This window comes from Scatophagus argus, chromosome 1, assembly GCF_020382885.2.
Source record: "Scatophagus argus isolate fScaArg1 chromosome 1, fScaArg1.pri, whole genome shotgun sequence".
NCBI lineage: Eukaryota > Metazoa > Chordata > Actinopteri > Scatophagidae > Scatophagus > Scatophagus argus.
Genome location: NC_058493.1, coordinates 14,716,665 through 14,739,752, shown reverse-complemented (window position 1 = coordinate 14,739,752; position 23,088 = coordinate 14,716,665). Strand labels below are relative to the sequence as shown.

Below are 23,088 nucleotides of genomic sequence, written 5' to 3'. Positions count from 1 at the left end.
TTTCTAACTGATTAAAAATAACCTGTGTTATATTTATGATTTTAGAACATTTTCTAATTGTTGGTGTTTGTTTATTGATCAATATTTTTTGTGTTGCTTTTAAAAAAAAAAAAAAATCATGCTGTGGCAGTCAAAAGCATTTGTGGTGTGATATTCGATAATGAATGGATTAATTAATAAACTAATTTTCTGGTGATTTGTCATGCTTCTTTGCAAAACACAAGGCAGACCATGAAAGTCTGTGAGGTTTATCTTGCTACAGTCACTCCATAAGGACACATCTTTTTCTTTTCTGAATTCCTTCTGTCTCTGTCCTAAGCAGTGCGTTTGCTCTCACTTCGCTATACATTATTTAATTTCTCTAATAATACGAATCGAAACCGAAAACGCATTTGTTTAATCCCGCGGGAGATTAGCTATTAGTTATTCACTGACTGATGATTTAGGAAACATCTTAAATCTGGATGAATCTGAATCTTTAACCAACAGATATAAAGAAATAAGACTCTTTTTGAGACAAATATTGCATGAACATACAGTACATACAGTAAGGGAGTAATTCCACCAAGTGTCCACAAGGGGACAGCCACCCACCAAAAGCACAGAGAAGCCTCAGCTGACAACCTCTATCCCCGTGTGGCTTATCAATGGTTTTACTGTGGATTAGATACCAGCGACTGCACAGGCTGCAAAATCAAAGCCACACTTGTAAGCAGTAAAGACAGGGTGTTCTCCACAAGCCAAGGATGAAAATAAGGATTAAGCAGGTGATGGTTGGGGGGGTGGGGGTGGGGGGGGGGCCCTTTTCACATTGTGCTGTAAACTGCTAATTGCTGTGATGCACTGGATCAAATGCAAGCCTAATTATGTATTGCGTGTCTCCTGCCACAGCCAACTTCTCTGTGCTAAGAGGATGCAGAGAAAAGAAACGCTACCCAACACACTCGCCGTCGCCCTTCAGGTAGCATGACCGCCTGTCTTGTATGTGAGTGACTGTAGTCTATGTGGGTACGCATTTGTGCAGTGCGCGGTGATGTCTGCGTGTCTTGTCTTTCATCCAAGCGATAGTGTTTCCCTCACCCTTGCTTGACCTGCAAGTGACAGCGACAGAGAGCAGGTAGACAAGGTATCCCGACGAACAGCGCAGCACTGAGGCCTCAGCCTTTGATCTGCCTGCTGTCTGAACACATGCTACCCCCGGGACAGCTCTCTAGATGCCAGGGAGACCCCCTTCTGTTCCATTAGTCAAACAATCAGTCATTTGAGTATTAACGTCTTAGCTGACAACATTTTTTAGTTAATTAGTCATTTTTATGGTGTTTTTTAAATCACTAATCAGCTTTTGGTCTTAAGTAATTTCTGGTGATTAGTTATTCCTATTAAGTCATTACTAGAAGATAATAGTCACATCTGTAGCATCACAATAATACTGACAAACATGTGTTGGTTTTTCGGATTTACGGTGTATCAGGTTCCTCAATAGGACTGCATTCATCTGTGGAAGAACAGAAATACTGAAAAAAAATCCAATTAAATGAACCAAAAACACGCTGTTTGTCACCTAACATTTTTGAAGTAAAGGGCAGACAAGACACAAACACACACACACAAGCTGAAAAAGACATCAGTGCTCATCTCACTGTGACACTTTCCTACACAAAGTATAACAACAAAGACTGCTTTTATCACACGGTGTATCTGACATAAAGAGTTTGAGATCAGCTTTAAAGATGGTTGAACATTCATGGTTCTGTTAACAGTTTCTGGTATGACTTTCCAAAACACACATATGCACTGTGACTTCCAACAATGAGCTGTTGCCTAATTATTGTTCCCCCTCTCAACCACGGCTGCCCTATTCAATAAGAGTATCCCTCCTGTCCTCTTTCACCAGCCGTCCCTTACCTCCTCCACCTTCTTTCTTAAGATACTAAAACCCCCACCATTCCCACCATCCCTCATTGATTTGACTACTTGCCGTTTCACATCCTCAGTCCTAACATTGCCGCCTCCTCCTCCTCCTCCTCATCTCTGCAGCCTTTACCTCCCTATGCACCACCTCCCCCTCTTCCTCTTCCTAGCCCCTCATCTCTCTCTCTCTCTCTCTCTCTCTCTCTCTCAGCAGCGGACCTGGCCTTAGGCATCGTTAGCTTAATTTAATAAAAGGGCTTAAGCTTTTGAGAGGCTTTTGAAGGATCTGACTGCTGTTACATTCATTACAATCTATCAGCCACTAGAGACACAGCCTTGTTGCATGGCTGAGAAAGAGTGTCTGTGTGTGTGCGTGTGTGTGTGTGTACATATATGCGTGTGTGTATGTTTGGGAGGTTGTAATAAAAATTGTTCTAATTATTAGAGCTATGATGGAATCCCACAACGGGTGAACTCACAAGTCACTCCCACTCTCTGGATTGTGTAGTGTCGGTTGTACGGCGAGTGTTCGTATCATATGTATGTGTGTGTCAGCATACATCTTGTGCACGCCTGTATGCAAACTAGTTGTGGAGAAGGGCGTGGTAGATGACTTGCTCGGCACTGTAAAAACATGCACACCTTCCTCCTCTTCAGCATCTAAAAAGCATGTCTCTTTCACCTCCTTTTTGATCTCTGTCACTCCTCTTCAAAACAAACAGCAGAAGCTCCCCCCACCTCCTGCCTCGCCTCTATTATGCCGACGACAAGTGGCAGCGCTTTTAGCCTTCACCACAGGGAGACACACTCACAGAGGATGGGTTAGAAAGGACTTCAGCCTCTCTTGTGGATATCCTGCCAGGCCCCTCTTTTGCTCTGAAGTTACTTTACAGACTAGCCTTCACCTCCTGCTTCCATCAAATGCACAAAACCAAAGCAAGCACAAAAACGTAGAGGGTAACCAATGGGCTCTGTGAATATCTGTGCATGTACAAGTACATGTACGTGTGTGCGTGTGTGAGTGAGGGCTGGAGGGCATAGGCTATACCTCTGGGGTGCCTGTTCCACATTCTTCCTAAGCAGATATTAAATTAAGGCGATGAAGGTAATTAACATGCAGATCAGATGCCACACGGAAGACGCAAAGTGACAGGCTAAGCAAGAAAGACAGAGAAGGATGGATTCAAAGATGGAATTAGAAATAAAGGGAGAAATAACATGCAAGAGTGATGCCCGACACCTCCCTAACAGACCTGCTGTTATCTTTGTGTTACGACACAGCTGTGCACAGCGGTCCCACATGTGTGCATAGAGGTTAGCACACAAGCAGAAAGAACATACAAAGCTGCAGCTAATGATTATTTTTCATGAAGAGACAATTATAGCCTTGATTAATTGATTACTGATTGTTTGATGTAGTAAATACCAAAATAGCTGCCAGATATTTTTCGACAAATCTATTAATAGACTAGGCATTTCAGTTTTAAATGTGATCTGGTATAAAGCTACATTTATATATCTAGTTAAGCCTCACTATCATACCATTGTTATCAAACAAAATTTAAAGGAAGCAAGATATCACAAAAGATAAATCCAGAGGTGCTAACAAGATGAAAATATACTTATTCATCATCTTATTAGGCAAAAAATGGACTACAATCTAATACAATTTAATATAATGCACTTGCAACAAATATCATCTCTGTGAAGTAATAGCATTGTTGCTATTCATCACCGTCAGGTATAAACATTAAAACTATTCACAAAATCCAAAGCTGAGTCCTCCAAATATAACATCAGGATACATGGTGTGATATTTGCCCCAAATGTATAAAATGTCAATCTTGAAACAAAAGACAGACCAAACCCAAATATTCTGTTACTATGCAAAAATTGAGCAGAGATCTAAAATTTTGTCCTTAATTTGCATTTAATGATGACTTAGAAACAAAGAAAGCACCACTAACTTGAAATGTAAAGTTAGCGATAGAGACAGAGGACAGGGTGTTGTAAATCAGCTTCTCTCTATAAACACTAAGCACAGTTCATCTGGTGCTTGAGTATAGTTGCACATTGCAGCACCAAAGTTATTGTTAGCTCCAGATCAAATAAGTAAATAAATGAGAGTGAAATGCAGACTGACCAATTCACCTCGCAGCTTAACGCCACCAGACACCTTCTGACTGACAGCCACGCAGGACCAATCATAAGACACTTACGTAATCTTCAGCTATTCAGAAATGCAGGGGATGGGCTGTCCTCAGGCTTGTGTGTGCTAGAGTAGGCTTTGAGGAGATTAGATGAGGGTTGTGCAGTAATCGTTTTCATATTTACTTTACATTACCGTAAATATGCTGCTTATCTGCCCCTCCCCTTATTTACATACATACACAAGCAGCACCATATGGTGTTGCTTCAAAGCTTTGCTGTAAAAACAGGTCAAAAATAGGCCACAGAACAGAACAAGGAAATAAGAACGAGGGGGAAATATATGGAAGAAACACGGGTTAAAACAGGGACCAGGGAGGAGGTCTGTGGATTGAATATGCTTGGCGGTGTTCCCTCCTCGCTGTCCTCCTACTATCCAAGTGTCTGTGTATGTGTGTGTGTGTGTGTGTGTATGTGTGTGTGAGCAACAGGGGAGTGTGGTGAGGCCTATTAACAGACGTAGTGGTAATAGGCAGGGGGAGCCAGGATGTGTCTGAGCCACTGACCTGCCCATTAGCTCTCTCCACTCCGCTAAGCCCTCACATCGATCACCCAACCACACATCATTGATCTGGAAAACCAGGCACGAGTGCACTACTTAGACATACCCTCCGTCTCTCACGCCTCACAGTGTTACTGTCTGTGTGTGTGTGTGTGTGTGAGGGGGAGAAAGGATGTGCGTGTGTGTGTGGGAGGGGGGATGGTAAATGTGTGTGTTTCTACATGTGCAGCAGCTTGCATGCCCCTATGTGTTTTATCTTTATAAATGTGAGACAGGCTCCTGGGTCTGAGTGGACACACACATCCACCCTTCATTACGCATACAAAAGGGCCAAGGAATTTGAAAGCCTGCTGTTATATCATTCCTCGCATTATTCAAATGTATTCCACCTTCCCACCTTTCTGCTGTGACATAATTAACAATGTACACTCTTCTATTAGCCACACTGGCAGCAGCTAATTGTAAGCTGTCAGGATGAATGTTGAAAGCATATACGCACCCATAACCCTCTACACACTTTGCCCATGTGCAAGCACAAAGACAAGCACAACACAGATATATATACATATACCCATACAACTATGTGCATAAACACTTCTACACTTACTGCACCTCGGTCTAATTTTATACTTTGCCTGGGATGCAGGCCCTGCTCCAACTGCATCAGCAGTTAGTTGAGAGTTGAATCCTCATGGACAATCTTCGCTGCTAATTAGACCAAATTGTTCCCTCCTCACACTCTTTGTAGAGATGTCTGTCCCACCGCCTGTTCTCCTCAATACAGCACCACAGAGAGGCACCAGAATAATTCTCTGATACAGAGAGGAAGCAAGATGAGGAGAGTAGAGAGTGAGGAAAGGAAAGAGACGGGACCGGTGCAGATGGAGACATATCGATGCACATCAGTCGGCAGCAGATGCTGTGAGATGGAGACTGTCCACAGCACTGTGGGTTCCAAAAAACACCGTTTGACAGCAAACAAAGCAATTAAACAGATGAAACAGCTCAGTGTACCCTATTGTTAAGAAGGACTTTGATGCGTCACTGAGTTTGAAGGTAAGCTCTGATATGTGTAGCATAGATTTGACATTTCAACATTTGATAGCCCTCACATTAGATTAGAGGGAACCGCTGGAATGTCTTATGTAAAACTACAGTCATTTTGTTTTTGTTTTAAATCAAAACGTAACCCACCAACCACCCACCACACACACACACACACACACACCCAAACAGATGGCACAGGGATGGTAATAGCCAAACCAATTATTTACTTAATTATGACTTACCACTTAACAGCATATTCTCCCCCCACAATTGTTACGTATTAAAATAGAGGTGATTAAGGGGGTTATACACATCTTAACAAAATCATTACACTTCCAGTGGAGTTAACAGGGAGAACGCAGTGTGCCCACTCGACCGGGCTGCCCTGAACATTCCTGGCATACACACACTGCTCTGTTTTAAGGTACTCTTTCTCTGGCTGTCCATGCCCACAAATGTTTATCATCATACACAGAGTGATACGTGTACAGGAAATGTAGGGAGGAAGGGAGGGGGAGAGAGAGAGTGATGCAGCAGCCGCCACTGTGAGTTCAAGCCCATGCTAATAGGGTAATTGCATTGATTTCCATTTAGCTGCACTCTCTGATGTTATTTACAGCATTTAGCCCAACAAACAAGGCCGTTTTCTCTTCTCCTAGCTTGCTTTTAACCAGCCGCGACACGCTGTCAACCCCTTTTCCTCTACCCTCTGCCCCCTTCAGCCTTTTCACAACTGCCAAAACAGCCAAATACATTATTAGGCCATTAATAGCAGTCATGCTTACACATCCCTTCACCCTCCTCCTCCTCCCTCCTGATTCATTCCAGTAATGCAGTCCCTTCCTCCGCTCCCTCTCCTCCTCTCAGACCTGCTGGCATGGGCACTGAGCTGATTTGAAGTGGCCTTGTTTATTCAACCAGCCTGAGATGTGGTTGTGTGTGGTTGGGTGAGGGGCTTTGTTTAGGTGGCCTTACAAGTGTCAAGGTCAAATTAAACTTTTCATTCAAGGTACTCTGGACTTCTGCAGAGACTCCCATCACAGCTGAGGTTCACCTCCTCAAAAAGTTGGTGTAATGCTTATGGTGATTGAAAGAACTGAATGTTTTGGCTGCTTTCCTCTCAATGAACCCGGAATAGAGACTTTTCATAAGCGCTGGACAAAATTGAATTTTGTGATCTAAGAAAGCATTTTCTTGCCAATTCTGTGATTGCAGCGAACCTGATTATCTCAGGTATATAAAAAATGTAAGGCACTATCTGATGACGCATGAAACAGTCATCTGGTAGCCAACAGGTTAAAGCCAATCAGCTCTTCAGAAGTCTGTCTTCTCTCACGCATGTGTTTCACATGGACATGAGAGGGAGAGAGAAAGAGAGAGAGAGAGAGAGCGTGAGAAAGAGTGTGGCAGTGATTAGCATGCAGCCGACACAGCATTGTATTAGGGCTATATTAATGTGGTGGTCACGTCCAGGACACAGACAGACTGCATTAAGCTCATCATCACTCCTCTGCACACATCAAGAACTCTGCTGAGACCTACAACCTACCATAGCAGTTAGAGAGCAACAGATGTGGAATATCTCCCTGTCCTGAGAGCATACAGTTCACTTTTTTAGCCACTGGTGCATGTGGGTTAACACTGAGGCAGGGCAGGATTTACTCTTTACTGAAGAACACAATGTATGTAGGAGTGTTTTAAATGTTCAAGGGGAACATATGTGTTCTGCGTGCTGTGTCTATGAAGAGCATCCTCACATATGATTCATTTCATTCACATCCAAGGGCTGCGTAGGCAGTATAGTGGCTTGGCATTAGCACCACAAGTGCAGGCGTTAACACTAGCATGTGCAAGTGTGCGTGTTATACATACATATGAGCGCAACATATGCCATTTTGGTTTATCCAATGCGTGCTGCAGTGCCATCAATGCTCACACATTTCACTGTCCATAGTATATTTCACAATTTTCCAGCCTGGGATCAATAAGGTATCTATCTATCAATCTATCTATCTATCTATCTATCTATCTATCTGTCTGTCTATCTGTCTGTCTGTCTGTCTGTCTGTCTGTCTATTTCACCATTACCACTACCTGGGGGAATCATGGCTCTAAATGTAGCACAATTGTTGCAGGTTTGCAGGTTTCTTTTCTAGACTGCCTTTTGTCACCTGTTGCAGGAGTTGATGGTCAAAGGCAGTAAGGAAAAAAAACAGTCAGTGTTTCTTTAAGCACATTCCCTAGATATGACAGGAAGTGGGATGAGAGGGGATGACATGCAACTGCGTTTCGTTGCATTGTACTTGTACATGTGTAATGGCAATAAAGTTGAATCTAATCTAATCTAATTAAAATTAAAGCTAGAGGGGTACCTTATACACCTTCTTTTCAATTCATTGAATATTAGCTGTTTAGCATCTACCTTCAGTCAATGCAGCATACAGCATCTTCAACATCTGCCAGCTGTGAGACACTGAATTAAATGTCTGGACTACAGTTTAAAAATATATATGTACTGATGTTATTTGCCTGTTGCGCTTTACAAACAGACTACACTGTGGCATCAATTATAATAGCACAATGCTACAGAGCTGGCTTTTACAAGAAAAATAGGTGTGGTCTCCCTGAATCACCACGAATAAAAGTAAAGATTATGATAAACACTAAGTATAGGTATGTTTTCCTCACCCTCCCTCCACTACTATCGTCTTCTCTGTGGATTCAAACGGCAATAGCGAGCCCCCTACTGTAAGACGATAAGGAAGGCTAAGGCGCTTCTATGCCTGCAGAACACACACACTCAGAGGGATAAGCTATGGACTAGTCCGGATCCTCGAAACACACAAACATGAAGAAGCAGACGTTACAAAGCAGAAGCTCTCGTCTCCCCGCTAAGCAAGCAGGGGAAGGAGGGAGGGAAGATGAAGAGAGAATGAAAGGATTTAAGTCTTCATCTGCGGATGAACATGCCATCTCCTCCTCCCTGTTAGCACAGATTCCCTTGCTTCCCTTTACCTCTAATCGCCAATTCAGCCATCTTTTCAGCTCCGTCAGCCTGCCCTGAAACACCCACTGTCTTTGGACAACTGGGTTACTGATGACTGATGACATGAGAAGCATTTTACATTCCAAAGCAACATAAGCTATGGCTATGAACATTAGAGACACATTCCTTAAGCCAAGCACACGCTTCACACTCCTCCGACACACTTTCTCTGCATGCAGATGGTACGTGTTTAAAGCCAGCAGGGCAAGGCCGCGCATGCCAGCGTGCGCACATGCGATGTGCGTACAAATGTATGAGTACGCTCGTCTGCGTATGTGAGCACTCGAGGTCTCACCTGGGGGACGAGAAATTAACACAGGCAAATTTTACTGCGTTCATTTTCATTTTGCTGGTAACAAGACCATCTGCTAACCATCCTGCTCCATGCAGGAAGAAAAAAAAAAGAAGTGGGCTATGCTGCAATCACTCCAACAGGCCCTCTCTCTCTCTCTCTCCAACACAGTGTGGGGCAGAGATAACACCTCAAGGCCACGGTGTTGCTGCCAGCCTTTAAACCTCTCCGTCTCCCTCTGCCTTGCTCTCTGTGGTTTTCGCGATGAAAGAGGGGAGGCAGATCAGAGCAAAACATGGCAGCCAAAAGACTTGTATCCACAGCCAAGGCTAAAACCAGAGCACAGAGTCACTGCCCTTCACCATTCACCTACAGCAGAGACGTGGGACACCTACACACCCATGCACACACATCCTGAGGCAAACGCGTGAACAGACACTTAAATATATGATAGAAACATTATTTATGTGTACATAAAATATGAAATACAGCATCGACATACAGAAGAACCGATCTGCTCGAGTGTGCATGTGTATATCTGTGTTAGGATACAGATGGGCTCCAGTGGGCTGTTACAAACTCTCTCTGACAGCGGCTTAACGAGGGCACTGGCCTTTGGCTCCTGCATCTGTGATGGTGTTGAGCAGCCAAAACACACAAACACACCGATTAACAAAGGCTTAAATGTAAGTAAAATGTACATTTACGCTTACACACTCAGTTCAGTATGTTACATTATGTTCAGTTAATACCATCCCACATCTGTTATAATGACAAAAATCATCTCTGAGCTTCCCACTACATGTAGGAAGACTGCACTTTTCAGCAAGTGTTTTGTTCATGGCAAATAATGACAAGAAAAGAGAGAGGGAGTGAGAGGAATTCACTGATCTAATTAGCAGCTAGTTAGCAGCAAAACAGTTGAGGTCCAATTAGTGGGTGTGCTGTAGTGTATGTGGGGAAGGGTTTTAAAAGCTATCCTAATTATGAAGGCTGTTTATTTGTTCTCTACCAGGAGACACACTTGGTGCATCCAAGTGGTAGATTTAGATAAACAGGGTGAGAGTGATTATTTCAGACTGAGGGTGAGTTAAATGCTGCTGTGCATGTGTATGTGTGTGTGAGAGAGAGAGGTTTGGGTGATGGGGAATAAGCAAGCATGTTTGTCTGCATGTATTCACCTGTGTGTATGTGTGTGTGTGTGTCTCCACTGAAAGAGGGCACACAGTCGTCTGATACTTAGACTCTTCATTAATATCTAAAATCTTCAGAGACTGATTCCAACAACCCCCAAAAATCTGTCTCACTGCCACATACCACAAACACTCCCTGTCTCTCCCTCTCTCTCTCTCTCTCTCTCTCTGCTCCCTCCCTTCCTCTTGGCAGAGTGTCTCCCTGTCAGCAGGTGCACACTCTGGTGGCAGCCAAAGTGCCAACCTGCCCTCCATATGCCCGCCTCCACAGTGCCAGCTTACTCCTGCCACTCCCCACCAGGATTCAGCTGGCCGGACCTCCCCAAATCTGCTCCCGATCCCTCTTACCCATCCTCCCCCACACTCATCAGTATCCACCCCAGTCATTCTCCTCCCACACACACCCCTAACCTCAGTCCTCTCGTGTCAGTTCTCCCTCTTGCATCGCACACAGCACTTTCTGCAGGCACTCGCAATCACTTGTCCTGTCTTTCTGTGTACTTGATCCTCCCCCTTTAGTCCTTTTCCCACCTTACACATTCTTCTGACCTTCTTCCGCTGCCCTCCCAGCATCAACTCAGTCGTCCAGCTCTTTTCTGAGACCTCCCTTGACATGATGCTGAGAGACCGGAGCAGACACTCACAGAGCCAGGAGCCAGGCTACATCAATCAGTGCCGGAGTGTAGGATGACTGCGTGTCAGACTGATGCATCATCCTTCAACTGGTTTTAGTGTTGAATTTACAGGGGAACTCAGTGGCTCAGTGGTGTAGAGCATGTTGAGCAAGTTACTCTTGTCTCTATTGGGCTCAGGGCATCAATGCATAGCATGAGTGTGTGTGAGGGAGTGCGTTTTTGTGTGTCCGCTCACTTAAAGCCACTGATGCAACCTTGCCTGACCTCTCAGCTCATACAGTTTTCCCTAAGGCTGCGAAACCACCCCTATCGAGGCTACACTCTGACACCAAGCAGACAGCTAAACATAAGTAAACACATAAACACACAAACACAACGCCCATAGGGCTGGATGTGAGGGAGGGCGTGATATATCACCAAAGCCTCTGCCCCACTTTTTTTTTTCAGAAATAAAAGAGATAGCCATCATTTCTCAAGCACATTTTGTACACACGCATGGACAAACACAAACGCAGTGTGTGAGATTTATTCTCAGCTATAGCTGCCGTGCTATTTGTTTTGTGGCCCCTGTAAGGCTTCCATAAACACTGAGTGATGGAGCGGTAATCCTGTGCCCTCTCCTCATTACTCCTCCTCCTGAGGAAGTCATCTGACCAGCCTGGAGCCATCTATTCAGGTCACAGCCATCATCTATCATCCATCATCAACTTTCTCCCATCTCTCTGCCTCACACTCATTCACTCGCACGCAAATTCAGTGTGTGACACTAATTTTAATAGGATGTTTTAGAGCCAGTCACCGATCACTCGCCCCTTGCCAAACCACTGTCTGAAAACAGACAGTGAAGGAGAGAGCGAGAGAGTGAGCGAAGATATGGACAGGGGCAGAAGGATAGAGAGAGAAGAAGGAACAGAAAAGAGAGAGAGAAAGAGAGAGAGAGAGAGAGAGAGAGAGAGAGAGAGAGAGAGAGAGAGAGAGAGACCTTGCCTCGAGTCATCTCCACTCTTTAACAGGATGTGATGAGCTCTTGCTATTCTCTTAATCTGTCTCCCATGATTCATTTCCATTTCCTGTGCGCCGAGAGACTGGCAGCTCGGCACCAATCAGCCACTCTGAAGAACACAAACAAGACCACACACACACACACACACACACACACACACACACCCTACAAAGTAAGAGCCTCCGCAAATAGAAGCAGAGGACAGAAGTTATTCATTCATTACACCATTAAATATGGTGCATGTACTCTCTGACCGGGGTCATTCATCTCTGGTGTGGAAGATAAGTGACAAACGAGGACAGGCTAACCCTCTCCGACCAATTGCACCTCCTCCCAACACCCTGAGGCCACCTTAAGCCTTAAGCCCTCCAACACTCACACAATGAACGGAGAGAAGCCTCCTGGCGACATAGGCATTTACTACCTCATCTGTAAACACTGCAACACTATACCTCAGCACTCTCTGGACCAATGAGGGACTGGCCATGGGATTTAAAAGAGACCTTTCCACCCCACCCCACCCCACCTACAGAGCATGACTGCCTGCTGACAGAAAGCTGGTGCCTTGTTTGTCATCTAAAAGGCGGATGAAAATATGCTAGATTTAGCTATATCACAACCTTCGTGCAGAGACAGAAGCTACATGTCAAGGACAAGAGGATGAGATGGGACTGAACGGAGGCAAACTGCACTTCTTTATTTCTCGTCTTAAGTGAAGGGATTCCTTTGGCTAAGCTCTGAAATCACATCGACTAATGATCGGAAAGATGTCAGCAAAACAAAAAGAATACACAAAAATGCACACTAACATAGTCTAGGTACTTCAGCGCTCCGAGGTAGAAAAAGTGCAGTATCCAAATCCCTATTACCCCCTCTCTGGGTGGTACAGTTCTCCATCTTCCACTCCTCTTCCTCATAAATCTTAGCTTCACACACTCCTAATTACCTCGGGAAGTGAGGGAGGATTACCCTGCTTCTCCCTCTAACGTCAGTCATCTCCTTTTTTGTGCTTGCTTCTCTACCCGTCGTGCATTTATGGTGGCGTTAAAAGGGCAGGGAACATTTGAGATCAATGACATTTGCCAGTTTTCAATCGTGTATATGTCTTTGAGTTTGTGTGTGTGTGGAAGTCAGAGGGTGTACATGTTTATTAAAACTGTCAAGTGTGAGGATCTGATTACTCGGCTGAACGGTGAAGCCTGCTGGTCTAGCCAGCAGGGGCTCTGCCAGGAAGGAAGTGGACAAAACGAAACCGAACCTCTGCTGCCCTGTAGAAGGGGTCGCCTGGCAGCTGATACCACCTATCCTCTGTCTGTCTCTGCATGTGTGTAAGTGTGAAAGCATGGACATTAATATGCCATTCGTCTGCTCGTCTGCCTGAGCTTAAAAAGCTGAACATCTAAAGGGGTTACAAAATGTTTATCATTCATTCAAGTCTCTGTGCAAGGAATGCAGTGACCGCGCAGAGGAACAAAATGAATAACTGGTTCTCACCTTAAACAAATGATATAAACTTTATCACCTGCCTCACATTCTCTCTCTCTTCATACCTGCCTTTCTTTACATCTTCGCCACCAATTTTGTCTCTGTTCCTCTCAAGGACACAAGAACAACCATTCAGTTTACCTAAACCATTGGTTCCTTTGAGCATCCTTATCATCTCAAAGAGTGCAGCATTACCTCCTTATTTTCCACACTCGTTCTTAATGCACTAAAGTCATTCTGACAGTCAGCTGGTGGGAGGCTTAACACGTCACCACTCTGCTCTCAAAGGTTAAAAAAAATACTCATCTGAGCTCTCATAAGTGAAAAATAACATTCAATATGTGTACGTGTGTCATTGTGCACTCATGTGCATCCACGAGACACACGAGTATGTGAACCCAGCACCATCAGATGCAGACAGGGCTCAATTAGAATTCGCTGTAATCTAATTTGATTAGTGAAAGTAAAGGAAAATGAAGGCAATTAGGGTTTGACTATTTCTGCTGTTGAAATAACGTTTCAGGAGAGAAGTGACAACATACACACACACAAACATACACACACACGCACACTCACACACACACACACACTGTCAATCAGCTCAGTGCTCTCCCTTTCCAAATGGAGTTCATGTAGGTTCACAGTGACTTAACGTTAAAGAGCAGAGGTGAGTGGGCGTCATATATCCGAGTTTGACAAGCACTCTGAGTGTGACACACAAGACCTGTCAGCTGATATCCTGTTCATACACACACAGCTGTGAAGAAACTGTTTGCCCTCCCACTGCTGCCTCCGTATGTGTGTGTGTGTACGAGTGTATGTGTTGTCCACAGTCACAAAGGAGCAGAACAAACAAACCCACGTACAACACAGTGCACTACACAAATAGCATTGCATCTCCCTTGTGCCAAACTGACAAGACTACCAGAGGGAACAGAAAGGGAGAGCGATAACTGAATGCAGTCCATAAATCATAGTTGTATACTACTGTGATGCTGGCAAAGCCCTCATTACCCCTCTGCACACGTTAGCTCACCAAATGTCTGTTGGAGTAGTGCGTCACTGAGTGTATATGTGTGTGTGTGTATTCCTGGATTCCAGTGCAGGAAAATCAAATGTCCTGCAAAGATAATAAGCTACAAAAGTCATCTTTTCATGACTACATGTGAAAGGAATAGATCAACATCTTGGGAAATGGGATTTTTAGAGAAGAGAAGTTAGATGAGAAGATTGAAACCACTCTCCTATCTATGCTTTAATTAAAGGAACAGTTCAGTATTTTGGGAAATAAAATAGAACACAACCAGATTAAGCTTTAGCGGTTCTAGCAGGCAGTTTATTTTAGTTTTGCAGGCAGAGAGCTTCTCCCTGCTCCCAGTGTTTATGCTAAGTTAAGCTAATTGTTAAATAGCTAACTGCTGGTTCCAGCTTCATATTAAAAGTACAGACATGACAGTGGTATTGAGCTTCTCATCTAACTCTGAGCAAGAAAGAAAACACACGCATTTCATGCTGGAGTCTGGACATGTTTAGTCTATCTTAACACAAAAAAAACAGAGGCAGGGGGAAATGAGTGTGTGTGCATGTGTGAGTGTGTGTGTGTGTGTTCCTTTACACAGTCACATTATGAGGTCCACACTTACTTCTTACAAAATGCAAATTCTCACAACAAAAATCATCAAATATTAGGGTGAAGACTTGCTTTAAGGTTAGGTTGAGGTTAGGGTTTGATTACGTAAGGGTTAGGATTAGCCAAGTAATGTTTATTGTTATGGTTAGGTGGTGGTTAAGCCTCTGGGTAAGTACGTCCTAGTAATGTCCCCAAAAGTGATGGAAATGCGACTGTGTGTGTGTGTGTGTGTGTGTGTGTTTCTGGAACTCCACCATCACTATTGCTGGTGGTGGTTTGGAGCCAAAGAGGAGCTGAGGCCACAGGTGTAGAGGGTCAGGGTTTAACGGCCCAGGGTTTACGAAGAGGCTAACAGGGCAGCCGCGCGCCATGACTGATCTTTACGGCCATGACCAGGGCGGTGCCACCTGCGGACTGGCGTAGAACAGATGCCATACTAAGAACAGGTCAGAGCCTTTATAGCAAGAGCAGAGTGAGGGAGAGAGAATGGGTGAGAGAGCTAGCAGTCCATCATTGTGACTGCTTAACTGCCGCTACTGCCATCTAATGACAGAGCTGTCAGAGTGCATGGAGTGGGAGGGATAGAGGGATGGAAGGGCCGCGGTGCAGAGGGGGAGTAAAATAAATGGATACAATGATAGAGTGAACAGAGTAAAAGCACAGAGGGAGGAGGAGAAAGATGAAGAGAGGTGGGTGACACTTGAGTAGATGCTAGCATGAAGAGAGTAGTAGATGCAGTGAGGACATTTGTTGGAATTGATCGGAGGAGATGGCTTCAGCGAGGAATGGAGAGATGGATGGAGAAATACACTGCAGTTAATTGGATATAATGATTACACTAGTGCACAGATAATCTTCTGGCACAGTATGGACTTCTTTGTTGGTTTTTATCAATGAGTGCGCTCCTTTGGCTAAAGTTACTGTGTGAGGGTTCTGCACATGCGCAAACAGATAATACACACGTTTATTGAAAAAAGTTACTCTCAACACACACACACACACACACACACACCACTCATCGTTGGTCCTAAACGAGTGCTCAGCAATCACCAGTCATTAGTCCACACTTTGATCCAGGGCTCAACACCCAGCATGGCTCGCATACATATTGATTACCCTGCTCTGTGTGTGTGTGTGTGTGTGAAGAGAAAGGCTTTTTCTCCATGTAGCTGGGTTCCCTAGAAATTGATTTTCAGAGAGAGCCAGGAAGACAGGAAGAGAAGAGAGAAGACCACAACAGTCAGTTTATCTGTTTTTGTGTTATACTTGCTTGTCTCTTACTATAAAAGAGGACACACTGAGGAAAACGTCAGTTAAAATATTTAGTTACTGATTTATTTGAATCTATTCTGCATGCAACAGTAGACAAGCGGAGTGGATTACAAATTGTAATGTATAAAAAAAAAAATTGAGCGGAGGGAAAAACTAGTGAACAATACCAGATGCAGGATTAGCTCAACTTCAAAGCCTCATCTTTCTGTGGCTTCTCACACCCTTCTTGCTCTTTAACCCCACTTCCCCTTTCTCCTGCTTGCCTCTGTGGTTGGCAATTTCGTCATCATTACAAGGTATTTATTTCTTTTTGTTGTCGGTTTCTCTCTCGTGTTCTCTGTCTCTCTTTCTATCCATCCTACTTTCTCTTCACTTGTTCCTCTGTCACTGCTTTGAATTATAAGCAGTTCTGTGGTAAAACAGCAACAGCAGAAAACCGAGCAACGTTTTGAACTTTGACACACACAGGCATAAATACAAGCTCACACAACACACACATACCAAAAACATATGATGACAACTGCAGGCCAGCAAGTACATTAAAGGTTTAAAAAAGGAAGGAGGAGCACTGTATGGGTGCATATGGAAAAAGAGTGACCATGACCATCTGAAGTGTCTGACTTTGCTTCTGTCTGTAAATGCAACACAAGTTCAAGTGCTTTTTCCTTCTCCACTCGTGTCCCTGTGTCCTTTGTTGTTAATCTTTTCATTTCTTTCTCTGCTCACTTACCATCAACACCCACACTACAACCAAGTCCTCTTTATTTAACCCAACCTTTTTTGTTGTCAAATAATCATGGATGTGTCTGACATGGTCTCCAAGGCAACAGCAGCTAAGACGGGAACGCAGGCAGGGGCTCATTCAGTGGCTGAATGAAAGAAAGGGGAAGAGACGAAGCAACCCTGAAGCTGGACATACAACAATCACCAGCATTGGACACCATCACTATCAAGAAATTCTTTGCCCTGTGTTTAGAGGTTATAAGGGGCAACAAGCACACACATATAGTAATGGGGAATGAGGAAAGGATCATAGGTATTGTTAGACAACTTAGGGAAAAAGAGGAAGAGGAGAAGGATAAGGAGGGAGATGAAAGAGGTGGTTGGCTTGTCGAAGGGAGTCAGACAGAGAAAACCCTGAGGAGATAGAGGAGAAAGGTGAAAACATAGACCAAGCGAGTCCCTCTTCTCTCTTATCTCTGTCTCTCAGATTTTGCTTTTCCTCATTCTCCTTATTGCCTCTCATACTTCCTTTGTGCATCGCTCCCTCTCCCTCTTCGTTTTTGTCATGCCTTGCATCGCTCTGTTTGATCCAACAGTCACCCTGAGTTTAAAGAGTACACTATGGTCAGAGGCTCTGGCACATGTAGAAAAGTACTATGCTGAGTCCTTCCTCCCTCTGTATGACCTGCTCAAACACAGGCACAAACATCTCTGTGTTTCTCTCTGTCTTTATTTCTGACACAGCAGGCGCTCTGTGGCCTTCACTGGCAGATCTCCATTTCAAAACCATCCTTTAGAACAAGAGAAGCGGGCTTGAAGACACAGAAGATATGGTAAAGTGTGGAGTACAGCAGACATAAAGACAGCAAATTTCCCATCTAATGTAAAAATACTGCTAACATTTGCAAATGGCATCGGTTTGCTTTAATTTGTCCACTTGGATTGTGGTAATGACCAGCCAAAAGCTGAGGTGGTGACACACAGATTTGCTCCTGTGTATTCAGTCAACGACACTGAAATGAGAGTTCATTCAACTGAGAAAGGTAATACCTGGTGCTGTACAGTAATTTTACAGTAGTTATTATAGGTATGAAAACACTATGTGTGTACTTTGTTTCCTCTTGGATTTAGTTGTTATATCACTTGCAGATTAAAAACACGATGACACCCGTGCTAATGACATGTGACAGTGACACTACCTACTGTTAATATGCAACTGCTAATCCACATGCTTTGTGTTTCGAAGTTACCTGCACGGAGAGAATTTTCATTATTTAATTCAACTGGCAATGAAACCATCATTCAAAGAAATATCTAAATGAAAGTAAAGGTATAGAGGTCTTTTAGAACAGACAGCTGGGTCGTAGAGTGAAATGCAAAGGGCAAAACTAAAGCAGCGTTAGTTATGGTATAATTGCACACTCTACCTGCTAACTAAGGCACATAAATAATTTATCTCTCCTAAGTGTCAGTGAAGTGTACCCACTTCTGCTATCGGTAGACAACTGTCACACACAGATGAAAACACACACTGGCCCGAGCATGAGCACCACTATACAGATTTGGATTCAAAAATTAAACAAGCTGTGTAAACACCAATATGCATCTTTCAGATCAACGCTGAGAAACAGTCAAGCTGCTGGCACTGCATACATTGTACACAGCGTACTGCATATGTTTCTGCTTCACAGATGCTTAAGTGCAGAGTGTACATGTTAAACAACCAAGGAGCAGGGAAAACATTAATATATTTATGGATGAAAGTCCATATGAATACACACACACACACAAACAAAAGAAATATGGTTGAATGAGTCCAATAACGAGGCACGAGAGAAAAATATTGCCTTTTCTTACGTTCCCTTCTCTTTGATTCTCCTTTTGTACTCTGCCTGTCATTCTCGCTCCCTCTCTCACTGCCCTCTCTTGGCTGTCCTCTCCACAATCAGTGCCCAGTGAGCCGTGAGACGCACTTAAGCGCCGACCGCCGGTAACCTCATGCCGACCTTGTATTCACTCTTTTTCACACACTTACACACAAACACACACACACACACAAACATGCACATATGTATGCATGACATAAAAATAGACAGATACACAGACAGACAGAATACAGTTGCTGAACCACGTATTTGTTTCTGTTCTCTACTCGTTGTGTGTGGTTGTACTGAATAAAACACACGCTGCCACTTAGTGTCCTGTTTACCTGCTGACTTCCGTGCTGATAAAGGGCTGAGAGCTTAGTGAAACAGAGTGAGAGCTGCTGTCACACAGCATTACCGGCCCTGGATCTCAGGTTCCAACCTCAGGACCAGCAGCACAAACACTAGCATCTCCTTAGATGCACTCTAGAGCTCAAACCTCATGTGCACTTTTTCACAGTACACACACACTCACACACACAGTTACTCAGTGGCTATACCACTATGCATATACAAAATAGAACTGCAAATATATACGTGTAAAAAAACACACAACTGAGAAAATTTCCAAGTCACGTGCGATAGCCATTAGCTTACCTGGCAAGTAGTAAAGTGGTGCTTTTAATCCAAACATGGTTACTATTTAGGTGTCATGAAGAGAGAGAAACTTGTTTCAAAAGCGCAGGCAGCCGTCCTGTCCTGGATGACTGAGCGTGAGAGGGGCTGTGCCCTCGCAGCCACCCAGAAATGAGGCTCTATGTGTAGGGAGGCTGGGCTGGGACTCAGCCTGTCATCCCCGCTCTCTGGTCCTTGCTAACCAAGCGTGAGGCTGGGACCGCCCAGCCAGCTAGGACACACACATGCACACACATACACAGAGAGAGAGAGAGAGAGACAGTCACACAGATACACACAGACAGAGCGACACAAGGGTCAATCCGTGAGCACACCCCCCAACGCTTGACCCCCTCACTCTTGCCCCTGATCCCCTGGGCGAAGGGTCACACTCTCGCTGTCCGTTTCCAAGCAGCAGCAGGAAACACGCTTTACCCAGCTCCTTCCTACGTGCACACACACACAAACACACACCCAGGGAGTCGGGACAGCCCGAGAAAGATGTAAAAAGCTAGCGGTCCAGTGCCAAGAAGAGGTGAAAAGAGGCAGGAGGGAGGATGAAATACGGGTTGGGTAAATCCTGCAGACAAGAGCAGCGACTGAATCCTTGGACTGTCTTTTATCCCTCTATCCAAGAAAGATGATCAGAGGAGAAACGGCTCTGCTTCCTCTGCTACTGCAGCCACTCGCTCACTCTCACTCTCTCAGTCTCTCCTTCGTGCTCTCTCATTTTCTCACCCTCCCTTTTTCTCCCTCTCTTTCACGGCTGATACAGAGAGAAGGAGGTGGAGGAGAGGAGGAGAGAAGGAGGGCAGAATGAACTCCCTCCAGGCAACAACACAGCCAGATAGTGAGAAAGTGTGTGTGTGTGTGTGTGTGAGAGAGAGAGAAGGGGGGGTAGTAGTGTTGGAGCAAAAAGAGATAGAAGAGGCGAGGGTACAGATGAGAGGGAAATACCGGCCAGTCTTGATGCTTCACCCAAAGAGGAGAGCGGTCACAGTTCAGTTTGGAGTCAGGGAGACAGCTGATTGGACAGCCCCAGTGACAGCAAGAGGCCAACGACTATCAAGGGAGCATCTGTTCACACTGTATCAGACAGTAGGAACACATCAACCAATCGAGAGTGCAGAGGGAGTGCTGTGGGTCTTCAAGGGCAGCTCACAATGCAGCTACATCTTTGGAAGAGAAAAATATAAAAGATCCCCCGCCTCCATTCTCTTCTCTGAAAATAAGAGTCCTCGTCTCTGTCTGCGAGTGTGTGGGTGTGTTTGTGTGTCCGTCTAGGAAACTTGGCTTGTGTAGCCTAGCACGCAGGCTGCTCACCATGCTGCGCTGACAGCAGACTTCCCCCCCTTCTCTCTCTCTCCTCATCTCACACACACTCACACATACACACACACATGAATAAACACAAAACACAAACACCTCGTGTTATGCCGCTGCCTGCCTGCTCTGCACACAAACCTGACGGAGATGGTGGCAGTACGGTTGAGGAATTAACTATCTGCTGGGAAGCAGCCAGGCCAAAAGAAAGAAAACAGCAGGGGAGAGGGCAAGAGAGAGAGAGAGAGAGAGAGAGAGAGAGAGAGAGAGAGAGAGGGAGAGAGAGAGAGAAAGACAGTTAGAGGGAAAAATGATGGGCAAATAGTCAAGCAAGACAGTTTGCCCTGAGGGTTGACTTGGTCTCGAACCCATTCCATGAAACTCTCAGTGAGGAGGAAAAAGGGAAGGGGGACTGGCAGAAGTTTAGCGAGGAAGACTGACAGGTCCTATGCCTTCAGGAAGACTCAGAGAATGGGGGGGGGGGGGGGGGAACTCTCCAACACGCTTTCACAAGCACAGTGAGAATGAGTGGGAGCGCGAAAGGCATGCTCACAGGCAAATAGGGCAAATAATCACTAATGGGGAATGATGACTGAAGGAAAAAGGAGAGACAGACAGAAGGATAGAGCGAGTGTAGAAGGCGAGGGACTCCATAGATTGAGACATGGAGGCAGACATGGGAAGGGGGAGGGGAGTTATTCTGGGAACAAAGCCCTTTTTATTTATACAAAGACAGGAAATCAGTAAATGTTTAATTAAGACAAGAACAACGTGTCAGTGGTGTGTAGGTGTGTATGCTTTAACAAAAGGACAGATAAGTGAGATTGTCCAGCATGTTCATATTTATACACCCTTCATGCTATATCACAGTACATACACTGCTGAATGTGTGGAAACAATACACATTATCATTGCTGGTGGGCATGTGCGTGCCTCTGTGCTGTTTTGTGCAGGTGCGTGCATGAGGTAGGTGTTGAAGTGTCTCGCACCTTGCGAGACAGGTTGAGAGGTGTCCCCCTGAGGTGCTACACCATCGGGTCTGATGAGACACTGACAAACAGACAGAGACAGACAACTAAAAATACAGCATCGAATTTCTGTAAAGTGGACGAGATTAAGATGAGAGGATCTATTTGTTTTCCGCACTCTTCAAGTTAGGTGCATCCAGATGTGCCCAATAAATTTAAATTAAATTTTATTTAAAGAAAGAAAATTCAATAAAGATGTCAATACATTGCTGGACATGTTTTAAAGATGGCAAACGATCAGATCACAAGAACACCCTTTATTACTGCAAATACATGTTTGAATTCGTTTCCTGCTACAGTAGCATTGTTCAGAATTTTAAAAAGTTGCAACTGTATTCTGTTTCATCTTTATTTTTTTTTTTTATTATTTTAAGCTGCATCTTTGCTGACAAAATCTTATTGCTTTGCTTTATTTACGCTGTATTAGCTGTAACATTATACTTCTCATTTTTAAGGTGCTGGTCTTTTATAATCTGTGTTCATTGTTGCTATTGTAACAACTGAGTTATTTGTCTGCTTATCCTAAACACACAATACACGCATTTCTGTACACCAGGTGGTTTTTCCTAAGGGAGACATATGAAACAGCAAGGGTTTGTGGAGCAAATAGAGATTATATCTCCACTGTTTTATATTGGTGGGTGAGACAGAGAGCAGGGGACATTATTTAGAAGAAACTGTGACAGGTTGCTGCCTTAAAATGAAACCATGAGTGTTACATAGCGCTTGAAGGGCAAATTGACAGATGATAGAAAAGAAATCATGTTTTTTTAATATTGCTGCTCATTAAGGGACAGGCAATGCTAAAGAACAACTATCATCCTCCGTTATTTAAGGTAGTGTAATGAGTTAAATTTGACAAGCGCATTACAGAAGAAGGCACACACACACACACACACATACACAATCTTCTGAAAAGCTATAAAAGCTCCCTGGGGACCAAGGCAGTGTGCAGTGTGTGACTGAAAACACTGTGATCAAGGCATAACAGGAAGAGGGAGAGGAGAAGGGATGAGGGGAAGAACAAAACAAGAGAAAAGGGGTTGTTAGAAAAAAGGAAAGGAAAAGCAAAGAAATAAGATGGGAGGAAGTGCACAGCTGACAAAGACAATGGGGGGGGGGGATCAAGAGTGATTTCTCTCACACACACCAACCTGCCATGCCCACTTCCTGTCAACTCACTATTCAATTGTCTTCCCTATAACCTCTCTTTGCAAAAAATAATCTCTTTCAATTGTTTGTGTGTGTGT

The 23,088-nt window shown here is 44.3% G+C and overlaps 2 protein-coding genes across 4 annotated transcripts in view; one reads left to right on the top strand and one right to left on the bottom strand.

The window, feature by feature from the left end:
* Positions 1–23,088, top strand: part of LOC124064477 — a 956,368-nt gene that overhangs the window by 382,797 nt on the left and 550,483 nt on the right. The window lies entirely within an intron of this gene.
* Positions 1–23,088, bottom strand: part of gse1b (Gse1 coiled-coil protein b) — a 157,293-nt gene that overhangs the window by 39,405 nt on the left and 94,800 nt on the right. The window contains exon 1 of one of the 3 annotated variants that reach the window (XM_046385092.1): positions 19,470–19,743. The exons of the other annotated variants lie outside the window; for them this stretch is intronic. Within the exon in view, the coding sequence (XP_046241048.1) occupies positions 19,470–19,506 (37 nt within the window). The 5' untranslated portion in view covers positions 19,507–19,743. Of the gene's footprint in view, positions 1–19,469; positions 19,744–23,088 lie in introns of those variants that run through there. 3 annotated transcript variants of the gene reach the window in all.